Here is a 17,273-nt window from a genome sequence, read left to right as displayed (position 1 = left end):
GAACCTTGCAACCTGTCCAGAGTTCTAACTACACATGTCCAGCTGGATAACTATAAGAAACTTCCTAGCTGAGAGTGAGTACAATAACACTCTTCTATTTATTTTCCATAGCAGTTTGTATTCATTGCCATGCTTTGACTTTATGGTGATGAGAGATAGGCAGATAGTAAATAAAAGCTACCATGAGTTATTGTGCTTGCATGTTTGATGTCAGTATGATAGCTTGATCTCTCATATTGTCTAAGATAATTTGATAAGGTAATTGACATTATGCTGTACAATACTAGCAATCTGCTGGTATCTCTATTCTCTTCTTCCTGACCTGGAAGTACAGATAATCTCTGGGTTATGAGCGTTCCCTTAGCAAATGTTTGAAGTTATGCAATAAGTGCCCCCTAGCATTTACGAACAAGTCCTGAAATTACAAATGTTGCAGCACCACAGCAGTTGTTCGCTCTTATGAATGACCACAAAGTCCCATCTATCCCCCCCACCGTCAAGCCATTTGGGAGTGAAAAATGTGGACTGGAAGTGTGCACAAACAGCTTGAAGAAGCTTCAGCGATGAAAAACGAGGTACAGAAGGCTATGCGTGGCCTTCCAGGCCTTTCCTGCCTCCAGAGCCTTCCTCAAGCCATTTGGCAGCAAAAAATACAGATCAGAAGTGCACGCAAACAGCTTTGGCCATGAAAAGGGGGCACAGAAGACTGTGCATGGCCTTCCAGGACTCCTTTCCTACCTCCACACCCTCGTCAAATCATTTAGCAGTGAAAAATGCAGATCAGAAGTGCACATGAATGGCTTGAAAAGGGCTCTGGAGGCAAGAAGGGCCATGCTTTGTACCTGAAGCCTTCTTCAAGCTGTTTGCATGCACTTCCAGTCCACATTTTTCACCGCCAAATGGGTGCTAGAGGTGGGAAAGGAGGCCCCGGAGGCCGCATATGGCCTTCCCTGCCTCCTTTTCATCGCCAAAGTCGTCTTCAAGCCACTTACTGACAAGAAAGGAGGAAGCAAGCAAAGAAATAGGCTGGAGAGGAGACAGATAAGGTAAATCACCAGGCGTGGCAGGATGGGGGAGGAAGCAATTGTGGACACTCCAAGGGAAGATAAGTGAGGTATCTGTGGGTTGGGGGAGGCCTTGGGTGGTCTAAAGTAGGTGGCCTGTTCCATTACTAGGCCCCTCATGGCCTTCCGCACTCCGAGATACCTCATATTCACTTAATGAGCTGCGTATTTGATTAGTGAATGCATGGGCGAAAGGAGGAGTGATTACGTTCATTGTATGAGATTCACTTTTACAAATCCTCAGGCTCCGTTACATAGGAATGGGCAGGCTCCATTACATTCGTAACTTGAGGACTACCTGTAGTCTTCGCCAGTCATTATATTTACTAGCTACTTATACTCCATGAATTACTTTTAAGTCTTCCCATATGAAGACAAGCACCACCTATTTTGTTAGCAGCTTTCATACTTTAATATATATTATGTGAAATGCTTCCTTTTTTTCTGTCCTGAATTAGTTGTATTGCAAAAAATATTAATAATGGTACTGTAGGTGTTGGTGAGGGTTTCAAAATCATTCATGGTATTTAGGTATGTTTTCAAGGAATAACTTCATAGCTAGCACACGCTTTTTTAAGTTTTGAAACTAGGGAAAAGATTTTTAAATAAGTAACTTAAATCAACTGAGACATGTTTAGTTCTAGTTCCCTTTGATAATTTCTTTAAGCCTCCTTGAATTCATAAGAATACAGATTTTTATATTGTAATATTTGTTCACATAATGATTGAGATGTATCAGTGCCCAGTGTGTAATATTTTTTTTATTTAAAAAGTCTGCCAGGCTTTCTTCTTGCTGCTCCAATTAACACATTCAGTGCACGCTTGCCATTGAGTGGTCTGTGTATATGGGTTAAACCACTTTGTTATTTGTTCAGATTGCATTGTTTTGTAGCAAGAATGAGCTGTGCACTGTTTGTTCTGTAAACCAAGCAAGCAAAAGAAGAAAGCAAATAAAAATATATGGAATCTTGAGTGATCGGAGGTTGTGTGGCTATAAATAACAAGCAGTAATTATTAGGTTGGAGAAAACCTCTTGTGTTTTCACATGTGGTCCAGTCCATTGAGTAGCATTTATCTCCTCCCCTCTGGCCCCACTTCAAATGATGGAGACAGAGAATAGTGAAATTCTAGTGCTAGGATTCCTCTTACTGTCAGGTCCATTGTTAACTTTATTTCATTTATTAAAGTGTTCTTGCCATGAAGATCCTATCTTTTTAGCTTACCATTTCTTCTTTTTAAGCATTTGCTTTAAGGTATAGAGATAGTAGCTTTGATTATTTTAATGCAGAGTCAGATGAAGGTAAAGTGCTTTCATTGCCAGAGCTGGAGCTGATTTTTGAGTGGTGGCAAGCTGGCTGGTCAAAGGGGCCGATTCTCTCTCCTGGCTATTAATTCTTTTGCTACCGGCTGTTTGTGAAGTGTAGCTCTGGGCAATAGCAACAAAAGATACACAGACCGGAGCCTGTGGGCTGGTGAATGAGATGGAGCGTTTCTTGGGGTTGGTCAAGCAGATAAGGAGATCGAGGAGAAGAAAAGGCAAAAAGTACCGTCCAGAGGAAGATTATCATGAGGGCTATGAGGATGTATATTATTATGCCTCAGAACACTTTCCAAGTAAGGACTGTACAAATGTTTTTCTTCTGTTACTATGACAAAGGGGGTCACTATTGTTTTAAGCTTTAAAAAAGGCATTGCAGCCTCTTTTTCTTTTTAGACATGTTGAAGGTGGTGGCTACTGTATTGTGTGAATGAAAGGAAAGCTCTGAAAAAAAGGATTAATATTTCAAGTGCAGTTAATTGATTTCTATTGTGCAAGACTTTTATTAAATTACTCTAGTGCTTTAAACTCAGACTGCAGACAATTTATAACTGTACACGTGTGTGCCTGTGTGTTTGCTTCAGGGCTCCGTCTATATACAGTATTATAAGGAAATGTCATTTTAAAGCACTCTGAAAATGGGCTTGCTTACAAAAGATTAAGGTTGAAGTTAAAAATAAAACTGAATATAAGTCATTCTTTTTAACATTTTTTAGCATTTGTTAATGTTTTTCAATAGAAAGTAAACTGGTTTATTTTTTTCAGGTGTTTGTTCATAATATTGTTAGAGAATGAAAGAACTATTCTGTTAATTTATTCTGCAGCCATGTGCCTGCAACTGCATTTTATAAAAAATTGAAGCAATTCAACATCAGTATTTGAAGCTAGAACAGACAGTCTTCATAATATTCTTTGTGCCTGTATATTCCCTCATTTTTTGTCTTGTACCTATTCCAGTAGATTTAAAATGCCCACAAATTCCTACAGGAACAATGGGCAAGGGAACGACACATAGACTTGTCTGAATTTACTGTGCCATGCTTAAGCTAAAAAAATTGACAATATGAGCAGCCATAAACTAACACATGTGTAGGAAAGACCATCTTTGTAACCAACAGTTCCTGTTTTGTTTATTCAAAAGCATAATACATTTCTTTAAAAAATGTGTATATCAGTCTATGCTTTTTTATTCATAAATATAATGGTGTATAGATGGCTTATAGTCTACTTTGCTGTGTGTTGCAGTTTATCTCCTTTTCCGGGAGGAGGAAGAAACAGAAGTTTTGCAGTTTTGGAAAAGTACATTGCTGGAATCATGTGGCAATGCTATATTTATCAACAGCGCAGTTTTTGATATAGTATTGTCATTTTAAAAAAAAGTTGATAGCATTGTATTTGCCAATCTGTTACTCCTACATGTAAAGCAATGAATTCATGACAGGATTAATAGTATACAATTTGTATACTTGTACAATTTTAGAGTCTACAACTATTTAAATTATGTTTCCCTTTATCTTGGAAAATAAAATCAAAAGAAACAAGTAGCTCACTTAATTCTATCAAAGCAGCTGTTTTTTGAATAACTTTATTTTGCAAGAGTCTCTTCATTTAGAATGAACTGACAGATTCTTTTTCACGTAATTTTCCATGTTATGAATATAGTCATTCCAGGTAGATTTATGTTACCAACTAATTTGCCTCTGAAAAGAAATCAAGAAAATAAAAAATGCTTTTGCTATTAGTAATTTATTATACTAATTAGTTACAGAGCTGTTATAATTTGGTTTATAACATTTACAGATTGCAAATGAATTTTTGTTTTGAAGTTGGGAAAGACTTTAACAAACAAAACTGATTTTAGTAAGGTTCAATTATAAATATATGGTTAGTCATAAGTGATCTTAAAAGTAACATTTCTAGGATATTTCATAATTGTCAAAAGATTTGAATGTTTTATCATATGATTTCTGGTACTCTATTGAGTATTGGAATACGTAGTTACTACTGTATAGAAATGTCATCTCTCATACTTTACTTATTTGTACAGTAGTTAAATTAAAGTAATTTATTTCTATGGTACAATTGTTATTATTTTATATTGAGATTTTCTCCAAAAAAAAAACAACAACAACCCCACAACAGCAGAATAGCCATTACCTTTATATTCATTTTAAAGTGTGAGTCTTTGTGTCTTCTATTCTATTGGAAATCTACCCATTATTTTAACTTATTCCCCCTTCCCACTGCAGGCATCTGCAGGTGTCTACAAGCATCTATGGGTATCAACCCTCTCAAGTAAACCAGCCAAGAAATAATAGGTGAACTAATTCTACTTTATTGTAAGGTTACATTTGCAAAATCTTGCAAGTCTGAAAGTACAACCTTCCTGCCCATGACTTTTTATGCCTGATCCATTAGGGCGAGTCCTTTCTCAGTTTCTTTCTGTGACTGTTCAGCAATTCTGGGCTCCTGCCCCTCTTGTCTGATTGTTTCCAAGGCATCATCTCTCCTTATTCCTCAAGGCTACCCATGCATTCTATTATATTGGGTCTTCCTTTAGCAGCAGTGAGAAAACATATCATGTATGTTTATGCATGCGTGAAATGAGAAAGCAGCCAAGTTAGAAATAGTTAATTATATATTTTTTGAGAAAAATATAAAATAAAGCATCATATCGGATGGCTTAAGTACTATGTACAATGTGTGTTAATAGCTCTGTCCAAAACTTTGTTATGCAAGTGTAGTATTGCTGCTGGTCTCTCAGTCTTAGCATCTTCAAAATCTTAAATATAATTGTAAAATTATTAATCACCTTAAAATGATTAATTATATACCACCAAATTGGTATAGACTCTTTGTGACCATATAGATAGATTTTCTCTGTGACAAGGACAGATTGTCACACGGACAGATTATCCTGGTCCTTTAGGTCTTCCAACAGTGCACCCATTTACACTGTAATTAAGTCCATCCACATTGCTGTTGGTCATCTTCCTTTCCTTCCTTTACCATTCCCAGTTTTAGAGCCTTTTCTAGAGAGCCAGGCCTTCACATAATGTGTTCAGAATAAGATAATTTCAGCTTGGTCATTTGTGTCATGGTGGCTTAGTGGTTAAGATTCTGGGCTTGTCAGCTGGAAAGCCAGCAGCCCAGGTTTGAGACTCGAGCACCACACACTGGGGTGAGCTCCCATCCTAGCCCCAGCTCCTGCCAACCTAGCAGTTTGAAGCATGCAAATGTGACTAGATAAATAGGTACTACATCAGTGGGAAGTTAACAGTGCTACATGATGTCATGCTGGCCACATGATCACAGAACTGTCTTTGGACGACACTGGCTAAATGGAGAAGAGCATTGCCCCCTACAGTCGGCAACAACTAGTGGACTAAAATCTGCAGGGACTATTTGTGCCTTGGGTGAGAACTCTGTGTTGATCTGTTGATTTGCTTCCATAGGAATCATTGTCACTGGGAATACAATTGACTATACTAAAATAAAAAACAGAGGTTTAAAACATATTGTCTGGGCACACATGGAGCTAACTTAGGTAACACTGGCTTAAACAAAACATGAGAAATTTGTTAAAGCATTTCAAACGGTGTTTCAAATTGGACATTTTTCAAGTTTAAATGGAATGTTCCAACCTTACTAGAAGTTTTCTGTCCCAACATTTCCAAAATAACTGAAGTTGCTCAAATTTGAAATGCATTGCATACCACTATTTGTAAATATAGAGAGCATTTAAAACAGTGAACATATTTTGTTGCTACTCTGAGCAGTTCCAATGGGAAACTGCTGCCCAAGCCCTTTTGGGGTGGGATTCTACCGGTTCTATCCGGTTCTACAGAACCCCTTGTTAACTTTCTAAGCAGTTCGGAGAACTGGTAGTTAGAAGCAATCTCCTTTTGTTTTGTTCCATCCTTATTACATTCTTGGCAGACAGCCTAGACTTCCTGTCTCCGGAGCTTGGGAGGCTTGACTTTCTTAAAGGGGAAGGGTTGTTTTAAGATTTTTACACTGCTGTTGGGAGGATATACTTCCCTGGACAATAAGCACTTTGAAGAAATAATTGAATAATGAAGCAAAGCTTTTAGTGACAGGAAACCAAGATGAGTGTCATTCAGCAAGGCTTCTTGGCTAGCTAGAAAGATTAACATTCAAACGTGAGTTTACATATACTTTCTGAGTTTTGGTCTCAAATTGGTTTTTGGTGAAGGTTAATTCTGTGCTTGGTGACGTTTAATCCTGTGTTTATTGATGGGATAATTTTCCCTATTCAGCTTCAACAGGCAACAGCTACTGTTGTGATTTAATTATTTGTATTGTTTTTGAATTTTTTCTTGCTTCATGGTTTCTTTTTCTATCTGGGGAAGGGGTCTTCCTCACTGCTTTAATAGTATCTGGCACTGTCCTTTTGGAGTATACTTCCAAGAAGCAGGATGCAAGCTTGGCACTGATTTTTTTTACTTTCTGGGGGGCATGTGACCTTTTACTTAAATCTGGATGATTTCCTTAGGATATCTTGTGAGGTGAGTGAGACCAGCTGGTATTTTTAAGTGGTACAAATGGATCGAAGGATTGCTTTTCCTGGGTGTGCTTTTTTGGGAGAGCTTAAATGACCTCTCTGCTAAAGGGTTTCACTGTATGAGCAAGAGTTGGCTGCTGATAGTTATCACTGCATTTTAAATATTTTCATTCCTCAAGGTACTCTGGCACCCTGCCTGATTTGTAACTCCGGCTTGCAGGTATTTTTAATCTAATGATTGGTATTTAGGGCAGCTTTTTGCAAACAAAGAAGCTTTTTATATTTTTGTACAGGTAATCCTTGACTTACAGCAATTCATTTAGTGACCATTCAAAGTTACAATGGCATTGAAAAAAGTGACTTATGACCATTTTCCACACTTACGACCGTTGCAGCATCCCCACTGTCATGAGAGGCCAGGCGAGGAGAAGCGCCCCTTGACATGAGTGATGTCGAGTTGGCCATGCTCACATGACCACAAAGCCACACCCACCAACTAAGCCACACCCACAGAACCAGTTGTTAAAAAAACTGAATCCCACCCCTGCTTTTGATCATGGAAAAAGGAAAAGGAATGCATTTAGAAAAAGGAAAGGAATGCATTTCATTACATTTCACACCCTGCTATAATTCTATAAGTGAGACTGAACAGTGAACCAAATTATATGTTATTATATATATGAATGCAATCTTGTTTTTGTGGGGTCCTTGGTGCTCTCTAAACCTTGTGGATTCCTGGGAGACGTTTCATTACCAATCTAAGTAACATCATCAGTCTTGTTTTTCTTAATAAATCTGTAGCTTTTTAAAATATGACTCTGGCAACTTAATTTTCAATAATCACAATAATAGGAATGCATTATTATATATTTAATGTTATTAAAAAAATTAAAAACAAAGATTAAAACCAGTACAAACTAATAGATATCAAGGAGGAAAAAGGGAGAAGGAAATCTTTGTGAAAAGAAAAATGCAAGAAAAAAGGAAAATGTAAAGGAAATACAGAAAAGAAAGAAAAAAGATATAAAGAAGTGGCTCCTTTACAGCAGTTATAACTGTAATTATGATTTTACCTTTCTCTAAAGTTATACCATTATTCTGTTCTTTCTATAACTACCCAATATAATCATCAAAACCATACCATAAATTATACATTTTTTCTGTCTTAAGCAAAAAGTTCATAAGCCGTATAAAAGGAAAGCATTTAAATAGATGCTGCTTTACCTTAGTCTGTGGCAGATCATAAGTCGTTGTTCACTGTGTCTATATAACCTACTTATATGGATTTTAACAGATTACACTTTCAAATAGAAAATGTGCCTAATCACAATTGCTTAACTTATATACTGATATGTACTTTGACTAACTACACTAAGTTACATCACTTAATATTTTGGACACATTTGTTAAATCTTGAAGAAATGAATCACATTATCATTCAGTGAGCAATTGCCCTAAGTCAGGCATCCACACTGTCCAATTATGGAGCTTCCATTTCAATATTTGTAATAATTTAAGTAAAACTCACGGAATCACAGAATTTGTGGGAACCTTGAAGATATTATATGCATCTAATGAAGTGTGTGTCACCCCATGAAAACGTATGCCTTTTAATAAAATTTGTTAGTTGAAAAATGTGCTACTAAGCTCTGGCTAATGTCTTGCCAAGGGCAGGAATCTTCAGCGTATCCCAGATAAATGACTGCCCAACCTTTGGCTGAAAATCTTCAGTGACAGAGCAGTCATGACTCCAGGTGACTGGTTGTTACACTGGCTAATTGTTCTCATGGTTGGGATATTCCTTCTTATTTTCAAGATTTGAATTCCTTCTAAAACTACATTACTTGTGATTAAAATTAACAAATGAGACAGTAAGAAAGGCAGTGACTATATGAACTTATGCTCTATTATTTATGTTTATTCATTTAATATATTTGCATCTCAGCCTTCGCCATGTTAATCTTGCAACAATTCTGAGTGCATATTCCAAAGTCACCCATTGTGCTTTGTAGATATGTAAAAAGTTAATCAAGTTAACTTTTTAATCATGTAATCAAGTAATTTATAAACACTTATTTGTTTGTATTTGTGGTGAACATGAATAATTGATTGAATTTGACATTTATATAATAAAATGCTGTAAATAATCATAGGCTCAGAAAATAAAATTTTGAAAGAACCATACACAATGCAATCATATAGCTGTTGATGCCTAGTTAGAATTTTGATTTCAATTTTCTGTCAATCCACCTTTGGATGTAAGGTTGCAGTTTCATTCGAAGTCATTGCCCAGATTTCATGGAAACTTTTGTACTCAAAGAAAGCCAGTGCGTTTGAATCTTGGTAAATAATCTGGTGGGTTGGTTGATATATGTCTTTTAGATTCTCCACAAAAAATAACAGAGCAGTTGTTGTTGTAGCACACAGCAGGACAAAGGAAAAAGACTTTGCAGCCTGCTACATTCTATAATATTCCTGAAGCTGTTTCACAATGTGTGGGAGGCACTTAATTTTCATATTAATTATGATAATGGCTGCAGTGTTGTGAGTAAAGGATCAAAGAAACATTCTCAGAGTCATGAACATTTGCTAGAATTTTAAGTGAAAACTTGAATATAGACTCTGATTTCTAAACATTTACAGAAATCTGCCTTAAACGTTTATATTTTCACGTAGAATGTATTTTTCAAGTATCAAGATCAGAGGTAAGGACTACAGTTCAGAATCAGAGGTAATATCATGGGAGTCATCATTTCAAAGGTAAAATTGCCAAAGGAAGAAAATAGTAGTAATAGCATTATTGACTTTTGTCTCAATATACATCCACACAAAAATCAACACAATGATGTGATCCCCAATTATAACTTTAAAAAAGGCAACTATGATCTTATAGACAATGATCTCTCATCCCTTGATTGGCAATTTCTATTCACTGGTTGAAATATTGTTGGAGACCATTACAACATATTTTTACTTGAAGTCAAAAGAGTCATCAAACTATATGTACCAATAACAACTCCAAAAACTAGAAAAAAAGATTACCCATAACAATAAGGAAGCTTCAATCCAAAAAGAGATCACTTTGGCGGAAAAACAAATCTGGTCACGTTGCCAACTTCAAAAACCGATACATAAATGTATGCCACCAGATAAAGACTGAATGCACCAATTATCACATTAAACAAGAGGAAAAACTTCTACACACCAATTCCACCTGCGCTTTCTACAATTTTGTAAACAACAAACTAAAAGACTCAAGGTCCATCCCACCCCTGAAAAGACCTAATGGTAAGGACTGCAATGATGACACCATTAAACCATTAAAGACAAACGACCTACTCTCTAATAAACAATTTGGTTTCAGAAAAAAACTATCCTGTAATCTGCAACTCCGACACTGCAAAAACATATGGACTACACAAATCGATCAGGGCAAAGCAATAGGCGCAATCTACATAGACTTCTGTAAAGCCTTTGAGTCAGTGGTACACAACAAACTACTCCTAAAACTAAAATCTTACGGTATCTCTGGACACCTGCATAACTGGATAGAAGCATTCCTGTCAAACAGACAACAAATGGTCAAAATTGGGAGCGTCCTATCAAATTCTGTACCTGTCAACAGTGGTGTCCCCCAAGGCAGTGTTCTAGGACCAACTCTTTTCATATTCTACATAAATGACTTCTGTGATCATATCAACTGTGTTCTCTTTGCTGATGATGTAAAGCTATTCAACACCACAGAAAATACTGCTACCCTTCAAAAAGACCTTGACTATGTATCAGAATGGTCAAACAAATGGCAACTTCAAATGGCAACAAATAAATGCTCTGTCCTACATATTGGCAAAAAAAATATATATCAGAAAATAAAATACAGGCTGAATAGTCAAGACCTTGTTGATGATCCAAACTCTGTCAAGGATCTTGGAGTACTCACCTCAAATGACCTAAGTGCTAGAGCCCACTGTAACTACATAGCCAAAAAGGCGTTAAGAGTTGTTAACCTAATCTTATGTAGCTTTTTCTCTGGTTATATTACACTAATAACTAGAGCATACAAAACATTTGCTAGACCAATACTGGAATACAGCTCATCAGTCTGGAACCCACATTACGTATCTGATATTAACACAGTTGAGAAAGTCCAGAAATATTTCACAAGAAGAGTTCTACACTCCTCTACTCGTTACAGAATACCTTATGCCACCAGACTTGAAAATCTAGACCTAGAAAACCTAGAACTACGTCGACTTCGGTCCGATCTAAGTATAGTATATAAAGTCATACATTGCAATGTCTTACCTGTCAATGAATACTTCAGCTTCAACCATAACAAAGAAGATCCAACAATAGATACAAACTCAAGGTTAATCGCACCAAACTTGATTGCAGGAAATACGACTTCAGCAACAGAGTGGTCAATGTCTGGAATACTCTACCTGACTCTGTGGTTTCTTCCCCAAACCCCTCAAAAACTTTAACCTTAGTCTGTCTACTATTGACCTCACCCCTTTCCTAAGAGGTCTGTAGGGGGCGTGCATAAGTGCACCAACATGCCTACTGTCCCTGTCCTATTGTTTCTTTTATTTTTTTTCTTATATGTATCCATGTATTTATAACTATGTTTTTACTTATACCTATTATCTTGTAAGCAATTAACAAACCGAATAAAATAAATAAAAATAGCACTTATATACCACTTCACAGTGCTTTACAGCCCTCTCTGAGAAGTTTACAGAGTCAGCCTAATGCCCCCAACAAATCTGAATCCTCATTTTACCGATCTTGGAAGGATAGAAGACTGAGTCAACTCTGAGCCGGTTAGGATCAAATTCCTGGCAATGAGCTGAATTAGCTTGCAATACTGCATTCTAACTATTGCGCAACCACAACTCAAAATAATGCTTTCTTTTGTTTTCCTACTTTTTTAGAACTGAGTTCCCCAACCTTTCCGGCTTTGCGGATTGGCGGGGAGGAAGAAGTTGGATCTGTGCAAGCAGTGAGCACATATGCACACGTGCAGCTCCACTTCCGCAGCTTGGTTTCGAATGGTTCACGGCCCAGTAGTAGGCCATGGTTGGGGGTTGGAGACCCCCTATTTTAGAAGCTTCTAACAATGGGTAAATTAACAATATTGTCTATTATTATTAAAGGTGGATGCTCAATGTAAAGTTATAAATACCAATTGAAATGTTGACAATTCTATTTAGCTCTCCTGCAATTGGAAGGATGAAGTTAATAATTATCACCAAATGGTGTAAGTCTCACAATACTTGAGATGTAATAACTGAACCACAACAGTAGCTTTTAATTTCTCAACTATTCTTAAAAGGTAGTGCTGGTTGTTCTGAATTCTGACTACATACAGTATATCACAGAAATGAGTACGCCCCCTCACATTTTGTAAATATTTAAGTAAATCTTTTCATGTGACAACACTGAAGAAATGACACTTGGTTCAATGTAAAGTAGTGAGTATACAGCTTGTATAACAGTTATAGAAATGTATAATTTTTGTATATTTTCTCAGCAAAAAGAGCTTGAGGGGGAGGATAGTGACATTAAAAGTACCTGCATTTTGCAAATAAAAGCTTAAAACTATAGTTCTAGTATTTACTTACATTTTTCAATGTAAGAGCTGTTGTGAATAAAAAACATAATATCTCAAAGCAGTTTCCAACTTCATCTTAAAATTTTTGATTCTACGGATATTATTATCCAAGCAAAGAAGGCAAACAAATGTAATTCACTGAGCACTGAATTGTTAAAACTGTTCCTGGGCTTGTATTGCTTCAACCCTCAGAGCTGGACTCACAGAAATCAGTGCTTGTCCACTAAAAAAAGGTAGAAAATGTACAGTGAAAATTTACTGAGACAGGTGGGGTAGAGGATGGCAGGCAGGAGTCAGATCAGAAATCACAGCATACAGAAACTTAAACTTAGAACAAAATACATTTCATGATCTGGGAACTTGTTTTTGGGAAATGTGAGATAAGGCAACTCTTCGATTGTGGAAGTGTTGCAATTTATTATGATTTAAGAAGCATTTGGCAGCTGAATTTCAAAGCTGATATCATGGCTACTGTTTGGATGCTTGACAGCATTGTGCTGTGTGTATGTATGTTCATGGTTTTAAGAAAAGGCAGATTTTACTTCCTCCTCTGGATATTTGGGTAAATTCACTTGTCTGGTTAAATGTCCCTAGGAGACAATTTCAGAGGAAGTCGGGGAAAGGGTTAATCTGGTATATTCAGTTACCTTATAACAAAGATTATATTATAATATGATAAAGAGAGTAGTCCAGGCTACTTCTAGTGAAACCTACAGGAGCATCTTCAGGGGAATAAAAAGGGTCAAGATGACAATCATATCTTTGTGATCAAAGACTTGCCCCATTTTAATGGGACCCAAGTGAAAAAGAGGCCAGGCTTTGACTGCACAGTCGTGACTTTACATTCTAATTGTTTTGTTCTTTTTTTTATTTAGTATGTTTGTTATTTTGGATTTTTTTTTGGATTTTTTCATAGACCTTCTACCTATAATCCAAATAATGAGAATGCTGTTATGTGTAAGGTTCTTCAGCAGTTGCCTGAATAGAAAGATTTAATGACATGAATATAATAGCAGATACAAGATCAAAGTATTTTTGATTTAGAATGCACTACTATACATTAGAGCAAAGCCTTTCTAATTCTCTGTCTTTCTGTAAGTAACAAAAAGGCAAGACACTTAAACTGATAACAGAGAATTTTGCAGCTGATTGTTTCTATAATAATATCCTTAATCAGCCTGTGAACCTATTCTAACACAATGTAGCAAAACCACAGTGGATCCTTTGGAAAGGATGTGGGGAAACATTGCTCTAAGTGAGCCGTTTTGGTTTAATGTTAACGCCATGAAGGTACAAAAAGCTGGTGCAAATTACATATCCTCGTCGGTTCTGAAATAATTGCTGCATAAAATAAAATCATGTATAATATTTTTCATGGCATATAATCAATCTTGTGATAAGTTCATGTATATAACCTCAATATGATTCATAAAACTTTTATGGAATAAAAACAGAATTCCGAGTCTGTCTTTTCTTTTGTTGAACATTGTATATTGAATGACATAGGCTCTACTCGGTCAGGAAACTAGTTTAGGCAAACGGAATTGTAGATTGTTATATGGATACAGATTTATGACAAAACAGCATCTAGGCCATATTGCATACACTGGATAATAGTTCAAGCAGCTGTCTCTACGTTTCTGTTCAAGTCATGAATGCAGTTTTTTTAACAGCCAGGCCTCATTAGTTTTTAAGGTCGCAGAAAAAAGAGCACAACCCTCTTAATGTTTTTATAAATGTGATGAAATTAATAACTTAATTCAGAGTAGAGGGGAAATTGTTTTTCTCGGATATGCCATTTCAATTGCAGAAGACCCACCTGTATACATAGGTTGCAAGAGGAAATGGACAAATGATGAAATGTGATTTAGAAACTTCCATCTGATGACAAGATGCAAATGTGAATGGTCACATTTTGCACTGTGAAATAATGATGCAAATTTCATCAAATGTTTTTTAAATTTTAGTCTGTAGTAGAGATATATGTCTGAATGAATTATGCTTCTTTGAAGAATGACTTTCTCATTAAAAAGAACATATCAGGAAGTTGTTATCATGGGAGTGTACCTTGGAGGGTTTGTGAGAACTGGGGTTGCTTTGTAATGTTGTTGAAATAAAAAACATTAATTTAGTTGCATGTCTGGAGACCTCTAGGTACCATCATTTGATTCTGAATGTCTGTCTCTAATGCTGTACTGGTTTAAAGTACCTTCAGTAATCAAGACTTTGAAACATTATTCTGCAGAATATTATTAGCTAACAAGTTAGCTGTATAAAATAAAATGAGTGTAGAAAAATGTGCACAGGAAAATAAAAAACAACCAAACAATAAATAACTTATCCTTGAAGAGAATATTTAAAAAAAAATATTTTATTTATTTTGTCAAAAGCTTACAATACAATAGAAATAAGAATAAACATAAATTTCAATATAAGAAATAGGAACTAACAATTGGGGACAATAGGACAGGGACGGTAGGCACAATTGCGCACTTAAGCATGCCCCTTACAGACCTCTTAGGAATGGGGTGAGGTCAATAGAGGTTAGTTTGAGGGTAAAGGAGTGGGGGATTGAGCAGATGACAATAGATCAGATAGTGAGTTCCAGACATTGACCTCTCTGTTGCTGAAATCGTACTTCCTGCAATCAAGTTTGGAGTGGTTTACATTAAGTTTACAGCTGTTGTGTGCTTTTGTGTTGTTGAGGTTAAAGCTGAAATATTCATTAACTGGTAAGACATTGTAACATATAATTTTATGTACTATGCTTAAGTCCAGTCTTAGCCAGCGTAGTTTAAGGTTGTCTAAGCCTAGAATCTCAAAACTTCTGCAACATATTGAGCAAAAAAAAAAAGTATACTGTTCGTTTATAGTTCCTGCTGTTTTTGTTTGTTTGTTTGTTTAACCAAATCCTTAAATGGTCTTCTTTTGAGATATATTCATGTGTCGAGAGGAAATTTAGGTATGATACAGTTGCAGGATTGAATCTCCCTTTGAGAATGTCCTTGGATTTCATAGGCTAAACAGATGTAAAATTCATTTTGAAAACTGACAAGTTCACTAAATTATCCCATACTCAATATGATATAACAATAACTAATGGCATCTAAGTCAAGAAAGGTGAAATAGTTGGACCATGAGTTCTCAATTTCAATAAATTCTGATTAGATTGTGAAAGGCTTTCCAATCGACCACATGAAAAATCAATCCATTTATTACTTTGTGTGATTTCATTCTCCATGTTTAATCACTAGTTTCCTTCTTAAATTAGTCATGACATAAAAGAGTTTCTTAACTAATACTGCTAGTATAATGGCTCTCTTACATTTTTGCTTTTGGAAAATGTACTTCTCCATTTTTCCTTTTATGGATATCTTATTTTACTTTAAAAAACAAAGGTTAGCCAGTTAAAAAATAACCCAGTCTGTAGATGAATGTTGTAGAGCAGTGGTGGTAATGGTGCTACTGTTTATCAGAAATCTGCTTCAGTTGGTTTGGACCGGTTCAGGTGAACCAGTAGTTATGAATTTGTACTGTTCGGAGAACTGGCAAATCCCACCACTGTCTGGCCCCTCCCCAGCCTACCCAGTCACTCCTCATCTCGTCCGCTCACCTGGCATAGCTGCTGCTGCACTCTGTCTGGCTCCCTCACTTGCCTCCACCACACGGTATCTGAGGGCCAGCCAGCTTGCCTGCCTTCGACTGTATCCCATGCGGCACTCTTCCCGTGGCCCAGCTGAGCTGCCTTGATCTGCCTGGCATCTTGGTGAGTGACTGCAAACAGCAAGGTCTGAATCCCAGCCTATCTGCCTCCCATGTGGCCCAGCCAGCTTGCCTGCCTTCCTTGCTGCCTTCCCTGTTGTCCCCAAGACCCAGCTGGCTTGCTTGCCTTCCCCTCTGATGTCCCCATGGCCGCCGAGGCCCAGCCTGCTTGCCTGCCTTCCCCACTACTTTCCCTGTGGTCCCTGAGGCCCGGCCCGCTGCTGCCATGGCAAGCAATGGATGCTGCAGAGATTTCCTGTGTACCATTCTGAGGCCCCACCCTTGGGTTGACAAAAGCCCATCTAAAGATCATAACTGCCTGCCGAGCCTGCCTGGTGCATGCTAGCAAAAGGAGGCTAGGGGGAAAAAAAGAGAAGGGCCGATGGAAACGTCCCATTTTCTGCCTCCATTGGGCTGTCTGCACCATGCTGGATCGGGAGAAGCAAAAAGCCAACTCGGTCCGTACGTACTCAACAGCACAACTGAGAATCTCCCTTCCAGCTTGCCAATTCGGGCATTGGGAGCTTGAGGAGTAGATTGTTTGCCCCGAGGTCCATCTGCTGCTGCTCCAAGCTCGCGTCTGGTTGCAGCCGACCACCCAGTGCTTGTGCAGGGAATCCCAGGCATGTTGCATGCTTTTCACTCCAAACAGCTTGAACTGGAAAACGGATGGCTGGGGACGGGGGGAGGTATGGTCCACCTGAACAAGCTCCAAACTGTTGCTCCTACTCCAAGCCTGGGTTCCCCGCACAAGCGCTGGAAGTCTGTTACTACTTCTCCAACCAGTTAGCCTGTGCTCCCCTCTCACTACAGTCACTGATTCCCCTGGCACTCCAGGTGTGCAACTCCCAAAATTTTAAAGAATTAGAGCTGTGGGGAGGCAAGGCACACTCATCTCTGTTTCCCTCTATGACCGGCCTTGGAAAAGCCCACCCTCACAATCGCATGCCTGCAGCCAGAGCCAGGCTCGGAGCAGCAGCAATGGTTTGG

General features: G+C 37.5%; 1 protein-coding gene across 13 annotated transcripts in view; it reads left to right on the top strand.

Annotated features, from left to right (window-relative positions):
- The window catches only part of GRIP1 (glutamate receptor interacting protein 1), a 324,841-nt gene that overhangs the window by 68,784 nt on the left and 238,784 nt on the right, over positions 1-17,273 (top strand). For 7 of the 13 annotated variants that reach the window (XM_087967969.1, XM_087967961.1, XM_087967959.1 and 4 more), the window contains exon 1: positions 2,175-2,678. The exons of 2 other annotated variants lie outside the window; for them this stretch is intronic. In XM_087967969.1, the coding sequence (XP_087824095.1) occupies positions 2,546-2,678 (133 nt within the window). In that variant the 5' untranslated portion in view covers positions 2,175-2,545. Of the gene's footprint in view, positions 1-2,174; positions 2,679-17,273 lie in introns of those variants that run through there. 4 more of the 13 variants (XM_087967970.1, XM_087967967.1, XM_087967963.1 and 1 more) reach the window with 2 other exon arrangements.

The sequence above is a fragment of the Notechis scutatus genome, chromosome 6 (genome assembly GCF_049901735.1).
Source record: "Notechis scutatus isolate UNSWTSFEM ecotype Mainland chromosome 6, rNotScu1.2, whole genome shotgun sequence".
NCBI classification, from domain to species: Eukaryota; Metazoa; Chordata; class Lepidosauria; order Squamata; family Elapidae; genus Notechis; species Notechis scutatus.
Note: the sequence above shows the minus strand (reverse complement) of the source record. Positions and strands in the feature narration are given on the sequence as shown.